Source organism: Magallana gigas, chromosome 1 (assembly GCF_963853765.1).
Source record: "Magallana gigas chromosome 1, xbMagGiga1.1, whole genome shotgun sequence".
Classification (NCBI taxonomy): Eukaryota; Metazoa; Mollusca; class Bivalvia; order Ostreida; family Ostreidae; genus Magallana; species Magallana gigas.
The window spans coordinates 12319634-12346584 of NC_088853.1; the positions used below are offsets into that span (position 1 = coordinate 12319634).

The 26951-nt window shown below is 36.0% G+C and overlaps 1 protein-coding gene across 3 annotated transcripts; it reads left to right on the forward strand.

Moving 5' to 3' along the window:
• Positions 1-3622: 3622 nt before the first annotated feature.
• LOC105336439 (uncharacterized) lies at positions 3623-25164 on the forward strand. 3 transcript variants are annotated; one of them, XM_066083211.1, is made up of 11 exons: positions 3623-3702; positions 13752-13828; positions 14878-15105; positions 21278-21529; positions 22223-22360; positions 22826-22963; positions 23123-23269; positions 23480-23590; positions 24432-24450; positions 24606-24640; positions 24883-25164. In XM_066083211.1, exons 1-11 carry the CDS (start codon positions 3638-3640, stop codon positions 24972-24974), a joined length of 1302 nt encoding a protein of 433 aa, XP_065939283.1. In that variant the 5' UTR covers positions 3623-3637; the 3' UTR covers positions 24975-25164. The 3 variants fall into 3 exon arrangements, with proteins under 3 accessions (XP_065939283.1, XP_065939286.1, XP_065939290.1); XM_066083214.1 differs by lacking the exon at positions 24432-24450; XM_066083218.1 differs by lacking the exon at positions 13752-13828 and having other exon boundaries at positions 3642-3702.
• The last annotated feature ends 1787 nt before the right edge of the window (positions 25165-26951 follow it).

Here is a 26951-nt window from a genome sequence, read left to right on the forward strand (position 1 = left end):
AGTTGTGTAAATCTGTTTTTAGACAGGAAAGCTGATTTTCTAAATCTGAACGCAGCTCTGCAACATCTCTTCCTAATCTATGTTGAATATCATAACAGATTTCTGTTGTTTCTGAACAAACATTTCTGATTTCTTGTTGTAAAGTTTGTCTCAAAGATAATGATCCTTGGATGATGATTGAGTTATCTCCCCTGTCGAGAGGACCATCACCTTCTGCATCATATGCACCTTTGGGGTTTTTGAATGGGGACACTTCTAAATCATTATTTACATACAATGGGTGTTGCGAAGAATGATGTTGAGGGTTAAATATAACCTCTCCACTAGAATCATTGATAAGTGCTGAATCTTTACCCTCTGGAGTAGATGACTTTGTAGACATATTTTCAATTACTTAATTTCACAACAAGTACAGAATAACTGAGAGCCCCACGTTGGGCGCCAATTGAAATGCAACCGAAACCCATAGACTATTTATCTACCACTTCTTATAGATACAGGGTTTCAATTGTTACAGAATGTGTGAGCCCTTCTGTACCCGGCTGAAATCAAGCAATGACAAAGATAAATAAATGTTACTATAAATTTATTAGGAATTAAAACAAAGTCAAAACACGCTCTTTATCCTGGTTCCATCAATGGTGCTGCTATTCAAAGGTCGTTGACTTGAAGAAGGTACGCAAATGGGGAAGGTGCAGGCCTCTAATATTCCCTAGGTATTATAAATAGGGGAAGGTGCAGACCTTAGATAATCTATAGGTACAAGATACTATAGAAGGTACTAATCAAATTCAAAGGGGCTGTGCACCTTCTATATAAACAACAATCAACAAGGTAAGGTTAAATCAATAAATATTTATCTCTGGGGAAGGTGCTGGTAAACTAAGGGGAAGTGATGATGGTGCAGAAGGAGATGATGGTCTAATAAATACTTTTCATGAATGAAACCCTATCTTAATTATGTTGAACTTATCTAAAAGGTGTTAAATATGCACCTTCTGACTAGGGTTGTCGGGCTGAAAAAGCAACTGCTGCTGACTCATCTTGGTGATGCGACCGAACTGCCGATTTCAGATCGGGCTCGGCCTTATATAATATTATGTCACGTGACTTCCTCTTATAAATATTCATGAACGGAAATGGGATGCATGGGAAAGACGAGACGCAATCTTTGCTTCGACAGAGACTACTTGAGTAGTACTAGCGAGCTCTACTGGCAAGGCGTGTGTGAATAGAAAATTCGGATTATTTGCACATTCATTCAACAGATATTTTTGGCGTCAGTAAATCGGACCAGTAATGGCTTTGTTTAATCGTCTCAGTATTTCCCTGTAATTATGGTTTCCCATTTCACACTCACGAGAACAAGATAAAAGACTATGTATATACATGCATTGTAAATAACACAACGCCAATTTCCGTTTGACCCACAATGCAATCCCTCCATGTCGGCCGATCTCACTAGACTGGATACCATCTCGCAAGAATCAAAGTAAAACTCTTGAGAAACAGATAAATTGTGTAATATCCAGAAAATCATGCTTTTTTAAGTAAACAAAACAATATTCTTCGCGTAGTTTTTTTCTAGTGTGTTTTTAAAGAGACAGACTACACTTGACCGACACGAAATTTGACGTCACAATAAGGGTAAACTACTCTAAGTAGTTATTGTAAATCTGCTGAAATATGAATACCAAAATCTTCTCAAAATCTTGCAGAGCTTACGAATCGGGACATTTCTTCAGAGACAGGAAACAGCTGTAAATTGCTCTCATTTGGATGAATGCTCACATTTATTTTATTCACTATATTTACGGTAATTTCCAGGAAGGTTTTTTAAATGGGGCGTGGTAACATCATTCAAAAAATCTTCACAAGCAAAAAAAAAATAAAATTCTCAAAATCAGGAAAATTCTATTAGGGGTGAGGAATGGGGAGTGCGTGGTATGCCTTTAGCTCTTTAGCTGCTGAAAAGTGTCTTTATTTTCACTACTATTAACGGTATTACATGCTCCCGGGGGATCCATTTTCGTTATGTGATCAACAAATTTTTTATACGTAAATTTGATTTTTTTTTAAACGGGGGAGGGGGGATTCTGTGATAAGTCAATTTTTATTTTTATGTTTAAGAAAAATGTCTGCTGCAAGAAAAGAGGAAATAAACTGCAATGTACATTATGTTAAAATCTTTATTATTCAACAACATTTTATCTGAGATAAATTCTATTCTGGCGTGCGACCAGTATATAAACAATCTGATTAAAATCAGTTCTTTGATCCGCTCCGACAAATTCAGAAGTCGCTACACTTTGTTCAGCGACTATCAGAATTTCGGAGCGTTACAAAGATCTGATTTTAATCAGATTTGTATATAAATAAATAAAAACTCTTATGAATCATGAATAATGAACATTTACTGGAAAATAGGTATATTTATTTTATTTTGCATTCAAATTCATTTACTTTACGTCACTACTTTTATTTTTATTGATTTATCATAATTCATTTTTGATCACCTGCTGCGCTCGCCCCAACGGTTGCACCGTTAAACACATTAGAAGAAAGGGATGAACAATTAACAACTTCATGTGAAATGCAAGGTGATGATCTACGGGAAGCGCTATCTCGATCAGCTCGTGCAACAGCAGACATGCAGGCAGCGACATCGTCGATTTGCTGATACTTGATGAGAATACTAGGAGTAAATGATATTAAATGAACTTTGATGAAATGTTAAGATGATTAACTGGACTCTCGCCATTATTCCGTATGTATGGTGATGTGTCAATGTCGTTTACTTCGTTATTTCATGGTATTTCACCGCATGGTGATGTACAGTCTCGCACAAAAGTAGAACACCATAACAATGTGTAAATTGTCAACACATATATATTTTAGGTTATTATCAACAAATAAAAATTAAACATGTAGCAAATAGATATAAATAAATGATTCGATCAATAATTGTGTTCTTATTTCATCACTCTTGATTAGAACAACACAATGGGGTTGTAACAATATCCATAGATATCACCTTGCTTACCTCATAATCATCATAACCATCATTGTTGTCATTTGAAGGTAAGTCACGAAACTCTGTTATTATTGCGCTTGTAAATATATCAAAATTCAGGATCTATTTATATGAGTAAGTTTTATTTTATTTTTTTTAAATTGTATTTAATTGTATTTGTAAAACAAAGTTTTATATCGTTAACAATATTTATGATGTGGACGCACTTGCGTACGCCTAATTACGCGTCTGTTGATGATACAGAATCGGAAACCAACAGTGTGTGAAAACGAAAAATCGCATCATGTAAAATGGACAACATCAAGAGGGAAAAATTGTTCGGTATATTAGAATGGTTATTTGGTACTTAAAATATTACTATCATTTTGTTATGAATAGTGAAATAAAGTAGGTCTTCGACTTGTGTGTCTGAAAACCCTACAAAACACATGTATAAGTTAGATCAAAGACAACAATTGAGTGTCAACGGGTCCAACAAATCACATGTTGCCTTTAAACTCGTTCATTAATAAAAATTGTATAATATTTCCTGGATTTCCTATATAAACGTCACGACATCTTATAAAAGGTGTTATTATTCCACTTCCTTATGTCAATCAATGGATGAAAAAAAAACTATATAACAATCGTTGTCAAGCCTGTCTGATTCAAATTAGTCTTCTTTCAAGGTAAGATTTCTAATAATTGAAATGCCTCCTTATAGAGTAATTAATCAGATACCTTGTTTTCTTGATTGCTTTTGACAGACCTGTTCTGTACACAGGCAAAGTTCATATAAAGTTAACAGAAAAATGCATTATATATGCATATTTTTTTAAAATAAACAATAAAACTCATGTAGGACATTTGAATATCGGAACAAGCTATTTAAGAACTGGTTTAATTATACAAAGTACAATGATTTTAAAAATCAAATGTCTTTTATCAATTGACATGTCAAATGCTAAAACCTAGTAAAATGATTTTTAAACGAAAACAAAACTACTCAACCTTTATGTAATGTAAACAGTTAAAGGTAATTGAACACATTCAACTCAAAAGTACATAAGTCATTTTGAAAGGCAAGTCGACTTCCAAGTTTGCCCTTATCCGATAATTTTTTTTAACTTGAGTGTCCGCTCTTAAACATTTAAGAAATGTTTATATAAAATTGAAATTGCTTATCTAAAAACTCTGCCAGAAAATACAATTCGAGATCAGATCCGCTGGTTTTTGACAAAATAATATCCATTGAACAAACAAATATGGTTTTTAAATAGTTGCTGTCTGCAGGGGTTATTGTGGCGTTTTGTGATATCTTATTTAACTTATGACCTAGTGTAATTTAATGTTAAGTAGAAACATTAAGTATTATCAAATTGTTTTCATGACTAAACTCACTTGGCCTTTCAGAAAACTTTCTAAGTGAAGGAACACTTTAAACTACTGGAAAAAAAGGAAAGTAATTAGAACCTATTGGGTTGCGTATAAAAATATCAAGATAATGAATTTTAAAGTCATAAATTACATTAGATAGGGAACAGGAAAAAAATACTAAACGTTATGTTACAAGGATATATAATTGAAAGCTAAGCTTTTACCTAAAAAGAGATTTTTTGCCCAGTTAAAGGCACGTTAATTGATTTTAGAATATATTAGAATTGCGCCTTTTCGCCATTAAAGGCGCCATTTATATTTGTACCACATCTCATTGGACTGAAATATGAGAATATGTCCCATTTGTAATACTTTTTTTGTTAATATTTTTTGCATCTTTAATTTCTTTATTACGCATTTAAACAGATGAACATGTCAGCCTTTGTTAGTTTTACAGTTTGTAACTATTGGCCCTTAAACTAATTTTATCTCCAATCGCAACTCCTGTTTGTTCTTTGTCATTGATGGGGTGTTTTTATGCTATTTGTCCAAAACAACTGCAATGATAATAAATGTTTTATTCTTTTCAAACGGAGATAGCCTGGTTTCCACAGAATAAATAAGACTCTGGATCATTTTGTTGCTATGTAGGCAGAAATCTAGCGCAGCTGATGCTTAATGTCAAACATGACAGGGATGGTCAAACTTGCATTATATATTAACATCCTGCTGTTCAAGCAAAGTGGCATGCTCAAAAGGGTCAAGGATCTTGCAAATTCCTGTAGCAGTTTTCTCTCATAAGGTGAAAGTTTACACTTGGTATCAAAAAATATTCAATTTGTAACGTGTAGGGGGTAGACTATCTGTCTGACGTTACTATGGGATAAGGGTCTGCGTAGAATCAGACCTCGGAGAACAAAACAGATTGACACAACGTATTTACAAGATCTTGGTCTTCCTGGACCAGGCTATGGATGAAACCGAGCACCGTCTCAATTAGATGTCTTAGACCTGTGACCCAAACCAAGGTCTCTAACCAAGTGCCCAAGCACAAGGTCTCCGTGCTACCTGGTGAGCCTTTACCAGGTTACTTCTCAGTAACAAGGGTATCTGCGCTACTACTGGGTCTATACAACCCAGTTCCCTATAGAGGATACCAACACCTCGTATAGCCAAGATGCTCAACCGAGGATACCAACACCTCGAAGAGCCCGATACCCTAGAGAAGATGCCAACACTTCTCTTAGCTGAACTCACTATGTGTTTAGCCTTACTAAGTTCTCTGCCGAGCTGTAGCTTAACGATAGAGGATGCCAACACCCCTATCTCCGTCGAGAACGTAACCGCTACCAAAGTGATCAACACTTTAACTCGCAGAGAGTACTCAAAGTCAAGAGTTTCAGAGAGACGTACACAGGCTATAACCACGTAGTCATTCTCCCTTACACACACGGAAGAGCCTTATATAAATAAACTGCTCTAAACAATAAATGGGTGTTTAGTTTCATCCATGCCATATTTTGAATAAATAATACTGCCTGTATTATACAGAAACCTCTGTTATCTCTAAATCTAAGTATTTATATACAATGATTATTATTGTAAAGAAGATCAAACAATATACTAATGATTAGAGATAATTAACAAGCATTTAATGATGTAAATCTATATAACTAAGGGAGGTAACTCTATGACAAAAATGCGTGCCTCGCTACATTACCCCCTCCCTAAATTTATGCGCCCTCGCATAAAATATGTCTTTGCCTAAGACAACTGGCTAATATCTAACATAGTCTTGCAACCAGACTGGTGGTCTCCGTGTTCGCTTATTCTCTGAGCAAACACCCTCGAGATTGCTTTCCCTATCCGATTCGTCCCCATCGGATCTTGGTAACTCATCATCATCAGCCTTTAGATCTGCATCTACTTCTTCGTCTGCCAACACTTGGGACTTGTGTAGCTTCAGTCTGTCTGCATGAATGACCTGTAACTTGCCCCGATATCCACAGTCTACCTCAAAGAGCAGGTCAGACTTCTTGCCTACAATAGTGTATGGCCCTCTCCAGTAACTAGTAAACTTGGGACTGTGGCCTACCTTCCTCTGTGGGAAGAAAACATACACTTTGTTGTTCTTAGCAAAGCGTTGCCAGTGCACCTTTGCATCATGATACCGCTTTTGTCTGCGCATTTCTTGCCCCGTGTGATAACGCACTGCACTATGCGCTTCTTCCATACGAGCTTTTAGCTCCCATGCCCATTTATGCTGTGGAACTTCATTAACATCTGGTGGCATCTCGTACATAATATCGAGAGGTGTCGCAACCTCTCTCCCAAGCATCAGAGAGTTTGGAGTAAACCCCGTAGTCTCATGCTCTGCAGACCTGTATGCCATCATAACGTACGGCAAGTGAACATCCCAGTCTATATGGTGTTCATCTACATAGGCGCTAAGCATTGTTGCTAATGTTTTATTAAAGCGCTCGACCATGCCGTCAGACTTGGGGTGATACGGCGTTGTCCTTGTCTTCTTTATCCCTAAAAGCTTGCAGACCTCGGTAAATAAGCGACTCTCAAACTGCGAGCCTTGGTCAGAGTGAATTACATAGGGAACCCCAAGCCTCACAATGAATTGTTCCACAATAATTTTTGCAACGGTTTCAGCTTCCATGTTCTTCATTGGAAAGCTTTCTGTCCACTTGGAATAATAGTCAGAAATTACCAAGATATATCTATTCCCTTTCTCTGTCATTGGTAGTTCTCCAAGTATGTCAGTGGCAATGCGCTCCATTGGCACTCCTGTCTGTGTTATCTGCATAGGCGCTCGTTTGTTTTTCTGACACCCTTTTCTTCGGCTACATTTGTCGCATCCAGCGATGTATGCCCGAACATCAGACTGGATCCCTGGCCAATAATAGCCCTGACGGATTTTTGATATTGTCTTAGACACACCAAGATGTCCTGATGATCTATTGTCATGGTATTGAGCCAGGACCGTGCGTCGCTCACTGTATGGCACAATGGCTTGCATCTTTGTACCTTTGTCATCAGCCCACTTCCGATACAAAATGCCGTTGTCAATGGTCAGAATTTCGAACTGAGACCAAAGTGACTTAAGGACTCGTCCTTCGCTGCTGATTGTAGCATAATCGGGTTTCTTTCCACTCTCGACCCATTGCTTGACCATCTTTAAGCGTTGGTCACTATCTTGGAGACTTTGCATAGACATGGAGGAAGGTTTAACTTCGACATGAGAGACAACTGGTGCAGTTTCACGTTCCTGGTCCGCAGTAAAACCACATTGCTTACATGGTTTGCGACTGAGTGCGTCAGCATTAGCATGTTGTTTGCCGGGACGGTGTTCAATTTTCATATCAAAAACGCTTAGCGACTCCAGCCACCGAGCCAACTGTCCTTCGGGATTCTTGAAGTTCAGAAGCCAACGCAAGGAACTATGGTCTGTGCGAACTGTAAACTGCTTTCCATATAGAAAATGTTTAAAATACTTGGTAAAGTAGACAACTGCGAGCAACTCTTTTCTGGTGACGCAGTACTGGCGCTCAGGCTTACAGAGAGTACGACTAGCGTAGGCAACGGGCCTTTCTACACCGTCAATGCTCTGAGATAAAACGGCCCCTATCGACATATTGCTGGCATCCGTATCCAGGATGAATTCATGGCTAAAATTTGGCATTGCCAGCACAGGTGCCTTACATAGTCTCTCTTTTAAATCAAGAAAGGCTTCTCTGCATTCCTTTGTCCATTCCATGGCACTTCCTTTCTCTGTAAGCTTGGTCAGCGGTTTGGCTCTTTCAGCAAACTGTGCTATAAACCGTCTGTAATACCCACAGAGACCAAGGAAAGAACGCACCTCGCTCACATTGCATGGCTCGGGCCAGTTTTTCACTACCTCAACTTTCTCTGGGTCTGTTGAGATCCCTTCCTCTGAAATGACATGTCCCAGGTACAACACTTTCTTGGCGAACAATGTACACTTCTTAGCTTTCAGTTTAAGGCCAGCATCAAGAAGTCTATCAAACACGGTTCTTAAATTCTGGATCATGTCTTCAAATGTCTTCCCTACGATGATAATATCGTCGAGGTAGATCAAGCAGGTTTCCCACTGCAAACCTGTCATAACTTTCTCCATCAGTCTCTGAAATGTTGCCGGTGCGCAACTTAGACCAAATGGCATTTTCTTAAATTGAAACAGCCCTTTCCTTGTCATAAATGCTGTCTTTGGACGGTCTTCTGGCTTAACTGAGACTTGCCAATACCCGGAAAATAGATCGAGAGTACAAAACCACTTGTTGCCTGACAAGCTATCTAATGACTCGTCGATCCTGGGAAGCGGGTAAGCATCCTGTATTGTCACTTTGTTAAGCTTCCGATAGTCAACACAGAAGCGTGTGGAACCATCCTTCTTACGCACTAAAACTACTCCAGCTGCCCATGGGCTGGACGACGGCTCAATGATTCCATCCCTGAGCATCTCTTGCACATGCTCATCTACGGTATCAGCGGAATGATATGGAAGTCGACGCAAGGGCTCTTTTATTGGTTTAGCATTACCAACATTTATCTCGTGTTCTACAACATTGGTAGAACCAAGCTCAGAGTTGTCCTTTGCAAACAAATGATTGTATTCTCTTAGAAGACTCCACACAGCTTCTTTCTGTTGGTCTGACAAGTCTTCACTGCAACGACCTAACAAACTCTTCAACTGATCATCAAGGCCTGAGGACTGTGTGGCACTTTTGTGCACGATACCAACATGTTCAACAGGAGATATCTGAGCCAAGAGTGTGCCTTTTCTGACTAAGCATGATTCGTCAGAGGGGTTCAGCAATCTTACAGGTACTATGTTAGCACTCTGTACTAATGTTCGTCCAACAATTGCTGGTAAGTCGTTTCTATCTCTCTCCACAGGTTCAATAATACCATCACAATTGTAGAGACATTCGCCTTTAGGTACACAAATCTGACCAGACACAATAACTTCTTGATTTGCAGGGATCGTAACTTGGTTCATATTCACAACCCTAAAGCAACCAAAATGACCTTTCTTTTCCATGTGAAATTTATTAAACTTCCCAATACAAAGTTCTTGGTTCGGCACATCGACCATGCACCGGTACTCTGTTAGGAAGTCTAGGCCAATAATACCATCGACTGTTAATTCAGCTACAGCGGCTGTGACATTACATGAAAAATTGTCGATCTCCAAAAGAAACGTTCCCTTTCCAGACACATTTAACATTTTCCCACCTGCATCTAGTACATTCTTCTGCATAAGCTCTAGAGCAGGCATGCGGTCATGAGCAATTCTTTGGGCTATTGCTGAGGAAACAAGTGTCAGAGTAGCACCCGTATCAACCAGTAGGTTCACTTCAATGCCTTGAAGTCTGGACCGTAGAAACATTCCGGCTTCTACACCAATCGTATTGGCGCCTACTGAACCACTTGCTTTTCTTTGCTTTTCCTCATGCTGTTTAAAATTCCCAGCATTCGACTTCCGATTCTTTAGTGCAAAGCAGTCTTTGCGCATGTGTCCAGGCTTGTGACAGTAATGGCACTTTATGACTTTTCTCTTTGTATGCTCCTTTCTATCGTCACTTGCTGCCAAAGACGAGGGTTTTCTTTGTCGGATTTCGTCTACATCTCTTTGGAGCCTATCAAACTTGCTAGTGAGGTCTTTGATCATCATCGCTAGATCACTCTCGTTTGAACTTTGTACCTCGTTTACTGTTTCAGTCACTGTGGTTCTTAAATGGCTCTTATGTTCAGCCCTGTTGAATGCTTCTAACTCAACAGCTAACTTAACAGCTTCATTGAGGTTTGTGGGACGCGATTGTTTTATCCGGATTCGCATGTCAGAATCTACCAGAGCATCCACAAACTGATCTTTGGACAGGGTCTCTCGTATTTCTAAATTAGCCGTGGGGTATGCCAGATTCGCTAGTCTACGAATGGCTTGGGCTAGCTCTGGGAGTGATTCACCTGGTCTCTGCCGACGTTCTTTCATTTGCACCCTGTATAGCTCTGTTTGGCCTGGAGGAGCAAATCTCTCCTCGAGAACTTTAACCAGTTCATAATAATCAGGAATCGCTCCTTTGGGAAAGTTTCCAAGAACCCCCAATGCATTTCCTCTCAACGATACAGCTAAGTAAGTGCCCTTACTTCTCTCTGTCCAACCGTTTAAATCAGCACAGGCCTCGAAGTGGCTATGGTAGTCCTGCCAAGGGATCGAACCATCATATGTGGCTGGCTTCATATTCACACCAGTAGATTTGTTCGCTTTTTCGCGTGTGTCATGTGCATCTTTTCTAATAGGAGATGGGAACCTGACTCTAGGTGCTTTGCGCACTGTAACGCTTGGAGCAAGGGAATCATCCTCTAAGAACTCAGTCATAGGATGAGCTTTTTCTCTTTGGTCAAGATAATCATCCTCTGAGAACTCCGTCCTGGGAGGTCTTTTGTCTTTCGGTCTAGCACCCATATCAGCATAGTTTAAAACCTCGTTGCTCTGCGCTCTTGGACTTTCACCGGGCTGTTTTGTACGAGGCATTGCATTTGTTGCCAAGACTGGTGATGCACTTCGTCTTGGTAACATAGATGGACGTCCCGTGTCCATCCCAGAGTCGTATAAAGCAGGTTCCTTAGTTTCTCTTGGCAGAGGGGTTGAGTGGTCTCTGTGCGCCAAACTATCCTGAAGCTTCTTCAGCTTTTGATCTATGAACGAGATCTCTCTTTCAACTTCATCCATACTGACCTATTTCAGTGTTTTGCAGCTCTCCGATATCCCACCGCTGCCACCAAATTTTGTGTAACGTGTAGGGGGTAGACTATCTGTCTGACGTTACTATGGGATAAGGGTCTGCGTAGAATCAGACCTCGGAGAACAAAACAGATTGACACAACGTATTTACAAGATCTTGGTCTTCCTGGACCAGGCTATGGATGAAACCGAGCACCGTCTCAATTAGATGTCTTAGACCTGTGACCCAAACCAAGGTCTCTAACCAAGTGCCCAAGCACAAGGTCTCCGTGCTACCTGGTGAGCCTTTACCAGGTTACTTCTCAGTAACAAGGGTATCTGCGCTACTACTGGGTCTATACAACCCAGTTCCCTATAGAGGATACCAACACCTCGTATAGCCAAGATGCTCAACCGAGGATACCAACACCTCGAAGAGCCCGATACCCTAGAGAAGATGCCAACACTTCTCTTAGCTGAACTCACTATGTGTTTAGCCTTACTAAGTTCTCTGCCGAGCTGTAGCTTAACGATAGAGGATGCCAACACCCCTATCTCCGTCGAGAACGTAACCGCTACCAAAGTGATCAACACTTTAACTCGCAGAGAGTACTCAAAGTCAAGAGTTTCAGAGAGACGTACACAGGCTATAACCACGTAGTCATTCTCCCTTACACACACGGAAGAGCCTTATATAAATAAACTGCTCTAAACAATAAATGGGTGTTTAGTTTCATCCATGCCATATTTTGAATAAATAATACTGCCTGTATTATACAGAAACCTCTGTTATCTCTAAATCTAAGTATTTATATACAATGATTATTATTGTAAAGAAGATCAAACAATATACTAATGATTAGAGATAATTAACAAGCATTTAATGATGTAAATCTATATAACTAAGGGAGGTAACTCTATGACAAAAATGCGTGCCTCGCTACAAATTTGGAACTTTTAGAATTGACTTAAGCATGTGGAGTTGGGAGTTCCATCTGGTGAGATTTGCAGCCTGTAAACATCCTTTGTCTTATAACATTCCACTTACTACATTTACCACAGATTTTCGTACAAAAGACACAGTGTTGGAAGCTTTTGCAACTATACTTTTGAGGCTTGGGGAACAATCACCAAGCCCATCTTTCACAACTAACTGGAGAGTATGTGCATGTCAACGAGAATGCTTGGGGAAAATTTCGTCACATAAGTTAGACATCTCATCATCACAGTTATCCTCACTATCATTTTCCCTCTCATCATCTAAGCTATTTTGCTGTTCTTCAAAACCGTGCAATGCAAAATCATAGGCTTTCATCATTTTTGCAGCATTATCACAGATTATACATGTGGTTTTTCATAAATATCATATTGAAACAGTTTCTTCATATTCATGCCGTATGTTCTCTGCACTGTGTTTTCCTTTAAACCGCTTCCAATAAATCATGATTGATATCATCTGCCATTCATGTATAAAATGGCCCGTGATTCCAAGAAATCCTTGCATTTGACGGTATGACCAGATTTCAATTGTTAAACACACCGAGATACTCTTTGCCAAATTCTCTTTCAATTCATTTTTGATTTCAGTTGACTTTTCTAGAATAAACTTTGTTGATGAATGCTTTCTGCTAGGAAACAGATATTTTGGGTTTAGTTTCTTGAGAAAATTTTGAATTTATTTGCTGTCAACAGTTGAAAGAGTTGTAAATCCCCAGCAATGAAAATGTAAGACTCGCAGTGTTTGCATTTTGCTTTAAAATTCCAAGAAACATTTTCTGGTAAAAGAAAATCATCCAACACCTTGAGTTCATGTTTCGATCTGAATAAGATTTTTTCAATATGTTTAGTATTTTTAAGTTTGTCCTTTGGTAAATGAGAGGGGTTCACACCTGAACATAATAGAACCTTTACCTATTGCCCTAGGCAGTGTTTTGTGCTGTACAGTCATATATGAAGACATTAAGGGACATTTAATTATTATGCAAACACAACCTCATGCCAAACAGTTATACTAACTATGTATCATCATAAGACACCTTTTTAAACTTTTAATAAGGAAAAAAAATAATTGAAATGTAATTAAAAAGTAATTGAAAATGCATGACTTATTTGAATGTATTTAAATTCATTCAATCACAAGTAATTGAAACAAGGTCAATTACCAATTACCTTCAATTAGTTTGGAAAATGTAATTAAACACATTCAATTACAAATACTTTTTTCAATTACCCCATCTCGGAAAAATGACCTCAATTTTGTATAGGGTGTACAACAAACTGTGAATTCTTTCTTCAAATTTGATACTTGTTTTTTAATGTTGAATTTCCCAAAACACTATAGCTCTTATATAAACTGTCACAATCAATATGAGCACATCGTAATTTATTGACACTTTTATAAACGCACTACTTCGTTGTCCTACCGATTCTTAAAATCTGATACCCCTTTGAACCTTTAGAGTGAAATCATATAATTTGTTCCCAGTTTTTACCATTTAGACATTTAACAGTTAATCCCTTTGATATCCAACATGAATGAAAATATATTAAAATAATTTTTTAAAAAATGATGGTATTTATGTAGTTATTTTCGGTTTATTCTTATAGAATGTTTTGGACAAGAGCACTTTTGAAACATTTGGTTCCCCAGGTTATGTTTGTAATATCTTATACCCATGGTCTAGGTAAGTCTTTATGCATATTGCTTTGAAATGAGTTCGTCATACTTTATAAATAGTGCCTGTTTGGGAGGGTAACAGTTGAAATTGATACCCCGAGGAAACCATTGTCAACCGACGCGAAGCGGAGGTTGACAATGGTTTTCGAGGGGTGTCAATTTCAACTGTTATCCTCACAAACAGGCATTTTTTATTTAACTAAACTGAATGTCTTAATTTAAGAGATTTTTTTTACTGATTTTATAAAGAAATAACGTGAATTCCACGGCGAACCGTACGCGCATTATTAACGTGCATGTTACAATTCGTTGTGTTACCTGTTGCCAAGTGTGTTGCTAACGCTGAGGGTAATAGAACGGATTACCAACTGCGTCTAAACCAATCAGATTTCAGTATTTAACATGAAAGCATAATAAAGAAAGATACAACCCTTTCAACTATTTATCTTAAGTACTTTAAACTTATTCAAAGCTCAAAGAAGAAAACACTTTGGACGTTTGTTTTTGACCTACTCAAAGCTTTTATTCTTAAGTTCATTTTTTACCTAGTTTATGGTAACGAAGCTATGGTAATGAACCAATAAAGCTGTGATATTCTTTGGGGAGAATTTAAAATGATGTATAAAACTAAGTTCAAATGCAAAATAAATCTTTGCTTTATTAGTTACATACAGTGTGTACTGTTTCTCTAATATGGTACTGTAAGAGCATTGATAAATTGATGGGTGCATTGTAATATGAGAAATAAGTGTAGGCACAAAGATTCCGGATAAAGTAGGACCGGGTGACGGAAACGGGTTGATGGAATAACTAAGTATGGACCTTAAAACTTGAATTCTTTTTTAATTTTTTTTCTTTATTTATTTTTTTACTGAGTTTTTTCCTTTTTTTCCTAAATGATGTGCATGCCCAGGCATATAAGCATACATGGTAGCTTCGCCACTGGTTGAAGTATCATATATGTTAGCATAAATACTTCAAAGAATAGCTAGTATTTTTTGTATGTTCGACGCAACGGTTAACATTTTGTTATTTGCAATTTAACTTTGTTCATAGAAAATTTAGCTTTTCGAAGGCCTACATGGCAGCAATACCCCTGGCCGTACCCAGAAATAGATTTTGGCAGTGACAACGCGGTAGATGGAATGTATACTGATCGTGGACAAAGTGGCCAGTGTGCAATCAGTGACAACAATCAAACCACGGCTATGTGGAGAGTAGACCTGGAGAGTATAGTCAGCATTAGCCATATTGACATCTACAACAGGACAGACAATTTCCGAAGTAAGATACCTTAGAAAAAATATTCTTCGCTTTTTATATGTTTTATAGGTAAGCTTGCACAGTACGTGTATTAAGCAAGTCACAATAATTGTCTATTAACTAGAGCAGAGCTCGTGGCAAAGCCACGAGTAGGTCTTCCGTTGTTGCTGCGAGTTGAAAATATATGTGATATGGTGTCAAACGATTATAATTACTAAACTTTCAGTTCTGCTTTTGTTATAAAAACGTGTTGTGATTGAAAGCCTGCATATAAAACGTGTTTTGAAAAAGAAAATAAGAAAATGTTTTAGGAAAACTATTTGTCGCACACAGTTTATGTAATCGTAACAAACATTATTTAAAAAATGAGATATTTAATGGCGAGTTAAATTTTCAGAGGGTAGCAAGCATTGTAATAAACAGTATGTACTCATGTGTCATGTCAGGAATTGTGTTTTTTTTTTTTAAACCGAACCCGTTTACAAAACACGTAACCCTTTCTCTAAGATAACTTCTTTATTTAAATATTTGTAAATTTTTGAAGACAATGTGCAATTTAGAATTGTTGCGTGCTGACAAAATTTACAGACCCTGAAACGTACTACTATACAACAACAAAAAAGCGTGCGACTTACGTGCGAAAAACGTTTCGTAATAACCGTTTAGCGTTTCGTGTGAATCGTCAAGCGTTTCGTGTAAACCGTTTAGCGTTTCGGACAAAGCGTGCAGAATTTCGGACAATGCGTTTAAATCATTTCGAGCAAAGCGTGCGAGAACCATGTGAAACGTTTATCAGATTTCATTAGGAACTCTCTGACAATTTGTTTCAAAATGGAGCCCGTGTTTTACATTACATGTACTTTAAACTGTTTGCGATTGGCAAAACTCTCTTGTAGGTATTTTCATGAAAAAAAAATCTAGAAGAAATGATATACTTATCTTTTAACAAAATTGAATTTATTTTTAACAAACAAAAGAAAGGTAACGAATATTTGCCAGTATCGAATAATTTTTAGAAAAATTATTGGCGGAAGACAAAGTTGAGGTTTTAAAAAATTCTAGCTAGGTGATTATAACACAGAAATAAATATTATATCAGTACGTGAAGTTGTTTGCCATTTGCACGATTATTTACCGAATTGTTTACAAATTAAAAATGTGCCCCAGATATGAGCTACCGGATGTTCAAAGCAGAAAAAACGAAAGTGTGAAAACAATTAAGCCTAACTATGAAAATAAGTTTGTTATTGATCCCTATTTAGTGAATAATTAGTAAATATAATTCATTTAAAAAGATAATACATCATATCAAATAATAATGGAGCTTTGAATGAAATTACGACTTCAAATAGAACCACGTGTAGTTTTCCTAGTTACGGTTCATTGCGACAGCAGTATTATTTGGCTGCAAAAATTGATAGATATACGGGAAAAACAAAGGAAAATGGCAACTACTTATCATCAATTACTATTATAAAGTGTTTTTATGAAAATTCAATATTATAAAGTAACGGAAATGAAAACTGTTCAAGTCCAGTTTCAATTTGACCGGAAAACGGTATGATAAAAATAACGATCATATAATTTGTTTAAATGACATATTCCCACAATCGTTTTTCCTTGTTCATTTATAAGTCCATTAACATGTACCTCTAGAATATTTTTAAAATTAATTCGCCTCAAAATATTCGGTCAGAAGTGATAAAGGGCGCTTAATTCGATACTGGGAAACGAATTCGAAACTAGGAAACTGGAGGGGGTGTTGAAATTACTGTCTCCGTAATTCATCCTTTATATTTTCGGAAGTTTGATACAGTTTAGAAGGACAAAGAAACGCGATTTAAACAAAAAATAAAAACATTTGGAATTTTGATAATAATAGTTGCATGCACGAGAACGCATACTGATTCGTTACCGGTAAAATGACTCTACAATATTAAAATTCGCTATACATAAAAAATATTAAATACAGTTAGCAAAACATGATTTCTGTTGGAACAAGCCTTAATCAACTTTAACTTACACGAGCATGTTTTGATAAGCATGTATCTTTTTTTTAATTTATTTACATCGATAACTCTTATTGAGACCACTCGCGGCACACATAACCTCGGACATCGGGTGAGACCTGCACCTGGCTGAACCTGTCAATCAAACTCTGTGTATTTGTTTTCATTGGATGGTCAAGCGTCTCTTTTTTTGTCAATAGCCAATGGAAAAATTAATGACTTCAAGGTAATTGGAATCAGTATCTGATGAAGCACACAATTTAAATGATAGAAAATTTATTAATTATTTGAACAAAATTAAATGTAAACATAGAAAGAAAACATACTGATCATTTCTATGAATTGCGGGAAGTAAGTTCTTTGGAATCCCGATTATAGATATTTTTACAAGTAATTATTTTAATTACTTAAACCACTGTTAACGGAAAACAAGACGTAATTAACGCACAGGGATTTGCCTACAATGTACACAGTCATGCAATAAATTATTAAGGGAATCTTTACGAATGGAACTTAATTCAAATAGATCATGATAATCTATATACACTGAACGCCGTAATAATGAAACGAACATGTAGAAAAACTACAGAAGTGATTAATATGTGACCGACAGAATCTAATCTAAAGTTGTTTAAAACTCATGTGAATATTCTTTTAAATAATCATCGAATGCCTCAACTCAGGACATTCTTTTATCGTGCTAGCACCTACCGCAAACATGTAACATGGAACTTTGATTATAATTTGATTTGATTTTTAAACTACCTTGTACGCTATCGTATACACCAATGCTTAATCAACTGTACAAGTAAAATAAATTTATCTTTTCATCTTAAACCAAAATAATAGTTGAAAACATAATAAAATATAGTTGTGTCCGTGCAAAATGCCAAAATATGAAACATGAACGCGTAATAAGGTACAAGATCACGAACCGACCGCGGATCACTTGTCCAATCGTGCCGGATCTCCTCAGCCATGGGCGATGGATGATCATCATTTAAATGTTTAATATTTAGGGGGGGGGGGGGGGGTTGTTGTTGTTGATTTAAAACATTATTTGTACAGTTTATAAAATATTTTATATAAACAAACCAACCATTAATTTATGTCTGACGATGTTTCCGATTTGGGTTAATATCGTTCATTAATATTCATTTACACTCAAATTTAATTAAATAAATACAAAATGGACAAACTTTTATAACATAAAATTAAAACAGTTCTTGTATTTACGACTATATTAACTCAAACACGTTCATATGCATGGAAGTGTGCGTCTCGGTGTGCGAATCTTGTGTATAAATAACCGCTATGTAGTGCAGCCGTGGCTGAGATCCTCGGCCGTGGGCGAACGATAGATTACGTAAAGGTACAACGCACAGACCCACACAGCTCAGAACCCAGTAAGCCTTGAAAATTGCAGTATAATGACCTTACTCTATCAAATAGAAGTTATTTATTTTAAACTTAAAACCCACAATTTATCTATATCTATTATTGCTTTAGATTGAGAATGACATTGCTTTTATTAATTAACTGAACGATTTCTTAATTGACACCCAATCGTTTAATCCATAAAAAAACATGTGTAATCAAAACGAAAACAATTCTTGGGTTTGCGGATAAATAAAATCATATATGAGCATGAGAGACGCAACTCTCGTGTATTAGATAACCCCTGACCGCTAGGTAGTCCAGCCGCGACCATGGTGACCGATTTTCTCGGCCGCCGGCGAGGGAGAGCTTACGTAATGGTACACACCAGCTCTGATTCAAGGTAGATTTTAAATGTATGGAGTTAATAACTAAAATGTAATGCATAGATTTTTTTTAATTCCATATTTTGTGGTTTACTAGAAAAGAAAAACAATGATTTGTTTTCCAAATCCCGTTTTTAAGGGTTGAGCATTATAAGAACTTAACAACAATGACTTAAGCACGTATATTCTAAAAAAAAATTCTTATGAATTAATGCCGTTTGTATAAACCAGCATACTTTCTGCGGTGACTTTATGCCAGTTGTACGCGCAAAGACTTTCGTTAACTTGTCAAATGAAAACAGGTACATGTTAACATGTAAAGCTTTTTACACTCATACTACACAAATCACATACAAAATAACATTGTAGCGACCTTTATGAGATCCCAACAAACAACTTTTCCAGCGACAGCCATATCAAAATCCTAACCGTTTTTGAGTTATTAAGCAAACTTTTTTAGGGGCCATTGGCCCTTAATTTAAGGAGCCAGCCCTTTTTTATTGGTGTCAAATGAAAGCCCTCTATATTTTGCACAACTTTTATTCTACATGTCTTAACAAAATATTTTTCGTTTAAAAGATATAAAGGAAAATATGTCTAAATTTTCGCACTTTTTTGAATCCTGTTTTTTGACCCCCTACCTTTTCCTAAATAAAAAACGTAATCTAAAAACAAAAACAGATGTGCACAACTACAATGTCTCTGTTATTCAAATTCGTTGGATTCCCATTCCCTGCTATCATAGTCTCGGAGCCTTTGTCTGGAAACAAAAGGCCCTAAAAAAATTTAGAAGGGGAATAACTCTTTAACGGAAAGGGAATTCTAAATTTTATGAATTGCTTAAGATAGTGTTTTGTAAAGTACATTAGCCCTGAAAATTTGAGCAAAAACCGTTCAGAAATAAGCAAGATATGAAGCCTCAAAGTTCGCGTCTAGGAAGAAAAAAAAAAAAAAGAAAAAAAATCTTTCCCGCACAATAATAGAAAGGTCTTCCGTTGGAAACGGAAGACCTTAACTATATAAATATATATAAACTAAAATACATTATTCTTTGAAACAGTACCAAATAGCCGGTTTTTTTTAATCGCTGTTATGACGTTAAACAAAAACTAGTTTAAATTTACCGAGAAAAGGGAGGGGGGGGGGTGTTAATGTTTTATCGTCGATATCGGCTTCTGGACCTGGGAGTTGTTTATAGGACAAATCCTGTAGCTAATTAAACGCTGCGTCTACCTTCATCAACTTGAATAACTGGCAACAAACTAAGATATACCCTACAATACAGAGAGTAGATGAGACCGAAGGATGCTAGAGAGCGATGTCGTCCCCTGGAACTTGTTCATTTTTCAAAAACAGGTCTTGTAACTAAGTTATTACTGATTTTATCTTCATTAACTTGTATGGATTAAGCAACTTGACATACTAACACGTTTTATACAAAAAATCTGGAATCTATGCCAAACAATACAAAAACAAGTAGAGGTTACGTCTTTTAAAAATGGTTAAGGGTTTTTGAAACGTGTTACCTTCAACAGCCACTTTTCGTGTATCTACATCTAACTTGCATAGATCGTGCAAAGACTAAATACACTTGGATGTTAAATCTGAGAAATAAATATCAAATGCTAACTAATGTAAAACGCTTTTGTAGCTGATTAAAAATAACGTTATTGGAGCATATGTTCTTTGTTAGCCTTATCTAAGCTATCATGCGTTGCATCTGTATCAAAACTTGAATAATTGATGCATCTTGTAATCCTAATTTATCAAATGTGATGCTGAATCTTAGAAATTGGCTTCGATAGGTCAAAACTGTAGAGATTTTGTGAGTAGATTAAAATTTCTGAAGCAGTTGCAGTTTGATAGTCATATCTAGGTTCTAATTTGTTTTGACAGTTGGCATTCACTAAACATGTATTTTACGTACATTTTTCGATAGTATAATTTTAAATTCTGCAATATAATGTGATAAAAATTAAAGTTCAACATAAACAAATATGTAAATTTGTTAAAACCAGGCACGTAGCATCGTTTTTGAAAGTTGGGGGTGGGGGGGCAGACTCATCCAAAAAATCTTGACAAGCAAAAAAATTAAAAAAAAAAAAAAAAAAGGAAATTTAACGTTTCCCAAAATCTTCAAAATCCTAATCGGGGGGGGGGGGGGGGGGGGCGTACTTATATAACTTCAATTTCACTCCTCATTTCCTTATTTACATATCAATTTTTTACTTACTCCCAAAAAAGTGGGGGGGGGGGGCAACTCCATGATAATTCCAAAAAATTGTTGCTGCGACAAAAAGTGGGGGGGGGGGGCAGGCCCCCCTGCCCCCCCCCCCCCCCCCTGATGCTACGTGCCTGATAACGACGGTTAAAGCTATCTTATTCTACACAATGTAAAGATATGAATACAATTTGAAATAGGACCATCATCTTACACATCTAGAATGGCAGGCTTTATTCTGTATGTTTCGAACACGACATCCAAAACAGACGGCTATCTTTGTTTCCACGAGATACAAACTGTAGCGGGCACGCCATCAGAAGACCAGAGAATCAACTGTTCTGTTCACGGACGTTACGTTATTTACTACAACGAACGCAGACCGGATGTAGATTATCCTAGTTACTATTCGGGCTTTGCATACAGTGAACTGTGTGAAGTAGAAGTTTATGGTGAGGATAACACACAAAAAGCATGTATATCTTAAAAAGATGGAGTTTATAATAATGTATTTACATTTACAAATATGCTTCCTTATATGAACCTTTATAGTAGCGAAAACGTTACACTTTGTTACTTTTTTGTGACGTCAGAATGATTACCACACGCGCTTATCCTTTAGTAATTAACATTAAGAAAAGGTTTAGTTAATAATTCGGAACGAGTTGCCTTGCTTTAACGTAAATATGAATAATAAACAGCAATGCTAATACGTTCCCTGGATTAATAACTTGGTTATTACATGTTCAAATTTCTAAAAAGCCCTTTAGAATTTACAAGATTTGATAACGTGACCAACCTAAAGTCCATATCCTGGCACACTTCTCAAATTGCTGTTTATTTCTTAAATAACAAAACCTTGCTTTTTACAAAATGTATCTTAAAAATAGATTGCAAAATGCGGATGACAAGGTTTTAGCCATATACTGTAAAAGTGATTATTGTAAAAGTGGGAGAAATTTACACTAGTTAAGCGTTCGGCTTTAAACCGCTCATATTACCCCAGTGTGCGTGGTAAAAAAAAATCTTAACTTGAGTAGGGTTTACCACACATCCGCGTATTTAATTCCTACACATATTGTTTAACTATAGATAACACGTACTTTACCACTGGCGGAGATAACAGTAAAGTATAAATGTTTTAGGGTGTCGGATAAAAGCATATTTTGGACAGAACTGTTCACGGCCTTGTCCTATAAACTGTCAGGGGAGAAGGTGTGACATCAACACGGGACACTGCCTGGGCTGTGTCCCTGGATACAAGGGTCATCGATGTGAGCAAGGTATTAACGTAGCGGCGATTATTTCTTATAGGAAAACATATTAACGGCTGTTTTTGAAAAGGTTGTAGAAAATATCTATTATGTAACAAGATCCATGCATTTGCATGTGTGTATAAGTTTTACCATCACTAATATTAAAATCTTGCTAGATGTTAGAATACCGATCAGACCTAACCTAACACCAGAGTAAACCTCAATTAAACCCCGGGTTTACTTTCTGGGTTTACTTTGGGTTTACTTTTTTAAAATTTGGGTCCACTCTGGGTTTACTCTGGGTCCACTCTAGTATACCCAGAAAGTAAACCCAGGGTTTAGTGGGGGTTTACTTTCTGTTAGGTTGGATCTGATCGGCACTGTACATGCAACATGACTTTGTAAAGGCGCGCTTTATAAAGATGTAATGGCTATACTTTTACTTAGAACTTGCTAGATACTGACTGAAGATGTATTAATAAATATATTCAGTTTGTGATGAAATGACCTATGGTTTGGAGTGTGCTCTGTCCTGTGGTAATTGTAGCGATGGAAAAACGTGTCACCACGTCAACGGCACCTGTTGGAGCGACTGCGATACAGGGGTACACGGTGACAGATGTCAACATGGTGAGTATATATATCGTAAAATTACTTTTGTTGGATAAAAACATCCATGGTAAACAACACCTTTTACTATCGGGTAATATAAAGTAAGTTTAAAGTGTTAATTTTCGTTCTTTTTTTAACTTCACGGTGATAATACTAATTGAACATATTTTGTTTAAGAGTGCCGATTTGGACATTACGGCAGAAACTGTATGAACACATGCAGTAAAAGCTGCATTGTGACCAATAAATGTAACAGGATGACCGGTGTATGTGATGGAGGATGTAAGCCTGGCTGGGCGGGAATCACATGTGATCAGAGAAACGGTATATGCATACACAGTTTATCAGATGCATTTGCCTTTTTGGTCTAAAATGAATGGCGGTTAATTGAGTTATAGTGTATCTACATGCAATAGGAAATAAAAGCGAGTACATTTCATTTCTTAATATTAAATTGTTCAATACATTGATTAAATGGAGTTTATTTGAAGTAATTCATTTGTTATATACGGATTCAGATAATTTTGATTTCAGACAGAGACTGTGAATCCTGCAGTGCTAAGGTTGCAATCGGCGTTGTTGTTGCAGTAATTATCGTCTTAATAGGAAGTATTATCAACGTAGTTATTTTGAAAAGAAATCATGGTAAGAGATTCCTTGAACATTGTTTTTTTTTTATTTCCAATAAAAAAAGATAATCAATGTGTTCTTAATTCAATGTTGATAATGTCTAATCATTGTATTGTAAACATTGAACTAATATAACAAACATAGATTCGATTTTTCTGCTTTACGGGCTAATTGGGTAATAGCTGTCAGTGTGATCCTTCACATTGTACCTTACTTAAAAGAAACTTTTTTTAAATAATGTTGAATAATCTATTATCCTAAAATTAGGCCTGAAAATCTAGAACCAGCAGGGTAATAAAATTAGTAATAAAATTGTGTGATCGCTGACCTACCGCCTTACATATATTTGGGTAAATGGTGTAGGGTATATATTTTACGGTTTTTGAAGTGTACAATCATTACAACAGATTTAGCTGTCCATGATTTATTAGGAATTCAACTGTAGAACAAAACACTGGTGGCGCATTGTTTACATTTTTGTGGTTAAAAATTTTGTTTAAGGTTATATTTTCTTTCTGTTAAGTAGCAATGAACACATAAACTATGTTTAGTGTACATCACCGTCAACTTTTCTAACCTGTGATTTCTTTTTCTACCCAGCACACAAAATATGAAATACATGTATCAACCTTGTGTAGTGTTTTTACATGAAAAAAATATATCTTACATTATAGTCAAGACAATCTTGGATGACTGAAGTTTATTTTTAAGAATATTGAAAAACAACAGTAAAAAAAATATCTAAATAAATGTTCAGCTTAAAACTAAAACATAAATCATTTTAATTGAAACATGTTCAACTGAACAATATATAAAGATGTTATTAATATTTCTTATCATATTTTATTGTTTACAGAGCAAGTGACACTGAAAAGGTACCAGAAAATGTCATTTAATGTTATCATGAATACGTTTTTATTTCAATTTGTATTTATCTTTCCATTGAATTGAAATTGATATCAAAATTATATTTTGACAAATCCCTAACACCGTAAAACAGTTGTATATTGTTTGTTTTATTTCTTTCAAGAAATCAGAAAAGTAATCCAGCAGCCAAATCAAAAGGTGGGTATCAATTATATTGTTTGATGATTATTCTAGATTATTTAAGAGTACACATTAACACTTTGATGTTAAATTCAAGACAAACGATTTTGAAAAATTATAATGACAATAGTCAGATGTAACTATTTTGAACAATCTCTATAAGAGGCATTTTATTTGACTGATTCCTTATTCTTATTGTATACATCAGTTGTTAAAAATGGTATCTTATTACTATTAGTAATATTTCCTGATTATTTTAGATGTGTCTGACGTTTCAATGAAACAGTACTCTGAAGGTGAAGAGCAAAGCAAATCCGACAATTACATGTATGAAGAACTCAGCAGGATTTAACATTATATATTTAAATGACTTATATTTACATATAATATATAATAATATATCTTACGTTGCTACCGTTGGGACGAGCGCAGCATGAGTTACACATACATTTTGCATCATTGTCAACTTTGCGATATTTTGACAATTATCAACTTACATCACAGAATGAATTTTTATTTATGTGTGTGTGGGTGGGTGGGTGGGTGTGTGGGTGTGTGTGACAGAGACAGAAAAAGAAAGAGAGAGAGAGAGACTATTTCTGAGTTAAAAAAAGATATGTACAATATACATAATACAGACGAGCTTTTCCTAAATCGTTCTTTGCTTTTGGAGGAAAATTGATCAGTCTGTAAAATGTAATTTGTGTTTAATCTGATCAAATGTGTAAACAATAATTATTTCTCCTTTTGTACTCGGTTGTTATCTGACTTTTTCGTCCCGGTTCATAAATTTATGAGTTTTTTGTTTGTTTGTTTATTTTTGCATGCTAATTCCATTATATTGTATCTATTCCTTGGACCCATTTCGTAGGTGTGTAATTTCCTTTTTTCCCAGTTTCATTATTTGAAAATGAAATGATGCAGTATCTACATAGATTTCTTAGCTGTGTATTTATTTTTCTTTTTATTCTTTTTGAAGTAGTTCCCAATGACGAGGATGTATCTTTGATAGATAATATACTTTTTTTTTTAAATTTTCTTTCCTTAAGTTTTTTTGCTACACTAGATAATACCCCGCGCAAGTGCGGGAATTAACATGTGACACATTAATATGATATAATGCTTAATATGTTGAACCATATTTTTTGGTTAATTTTTTGTATATACTTTGTCCGATTTTTTTCTTAACTTATTCTTAAAAATTGAAATTAAAATGAATTGAAAATTGAAATGGATATTTAAAAGATGAAGGGATGAAATTTATATATATTGAAATGGATAATATAAACATAAACGTGGCTGTTTCAGCTGACTGAAAAAAAAATAAAAACATTTTTATTTGTTCACTTCAAACCAGTAAATTGGCATTAAGTGTATTTCAGTAAAATTTTTATTACTGTCCCAGATAAAAGACTGTTTTAAAAACAACATGAAAAGGCGGGACACTCCCATTAAACTTCCCCGTTTTATGCATACATTATTTATCCATATAGACGTAGAATATGTTCATTTAATAATGTCAAAGTTTTACTACCAATCTGTCGTGGTATGAAAATGTATGAAATTAAAACACGCTAGGTTATGCATATTTATTTGCATAATTTAAACCAAAGTTGTCAGATTCAAAGTATCTGCCCGATCGTTAACTCACCATACACTTACCGCCATAATGTCAATTAGTAAACCCGTTTCTTGGCACCCCGATCTGAAAAAGTTCTCTCCCTCAATACTTAAATAGCATTGAATGTTCCATTTTATTAACCTTTTGTAAACCATGCCCGCGATGCATGATGAATTTGCCCTACACTTTTATTTAATAAGTCAATCCGCGTTCTTGGTTACCCCGTTCTGGAAAGTTCTATCCCATTATCTCACCAGTGGTCGTGCTTCGCAAGCGAATGAGTATCAAAACTAAATCATTCTCTGAACATTTTATTTATTCAACATTTGTCAAATCTTAACTTCTATGTATTTTCTATGTCTATTTATAAATATGCTCACAATAAATATATTCACTCTTTACGTATTTATTCAATATTATTTCATTGCAAGTATATATTGTGATCGAAACTACGCCTGACTTTGATGCGCCAAAGTATGTCCACCACCTTACTCTCATTTTTGCTATTTCGGACTTGTTAATCGAAAATGAAAGTAGGTTTTTTATTATTTTTACAATTGTAACATATTATTCAAAATTCGGTTATACCTTACGGACATCATCTCACATGTGTTGAAATACCAAAGGTGTAAGCAGTTACTCTGGTGCAAGTGTTTTGTAGTTTCTTTCTGGTAGAAAAAGAACATCGTAATTTCCTTCGATTTCTGT

Bases quoted from the DNA above. Each gene is read 5' to 3' on its own strand.
- LOC105336439 (XM_066083211.1), top strand. From the start codon at position 3,638: ATGAAAAAAAAACTATATAACAATCGTTGTCAAGCCTGTCTGATTCAA. The intron at 15,106-21,277 runs GTAAGATACCTT...AATTTGAAATAG, and splicing joins CAGGACAGACAATTTCCGAA to GACCATCATCTTACACATCT. The intron at 23,270-23,479 runs GTATATGCATAC...TTTTGATTTCAG, and splicing joins CACATGTGATCAGAGAAACG to ACAGAGACTGTGAATCCTGC.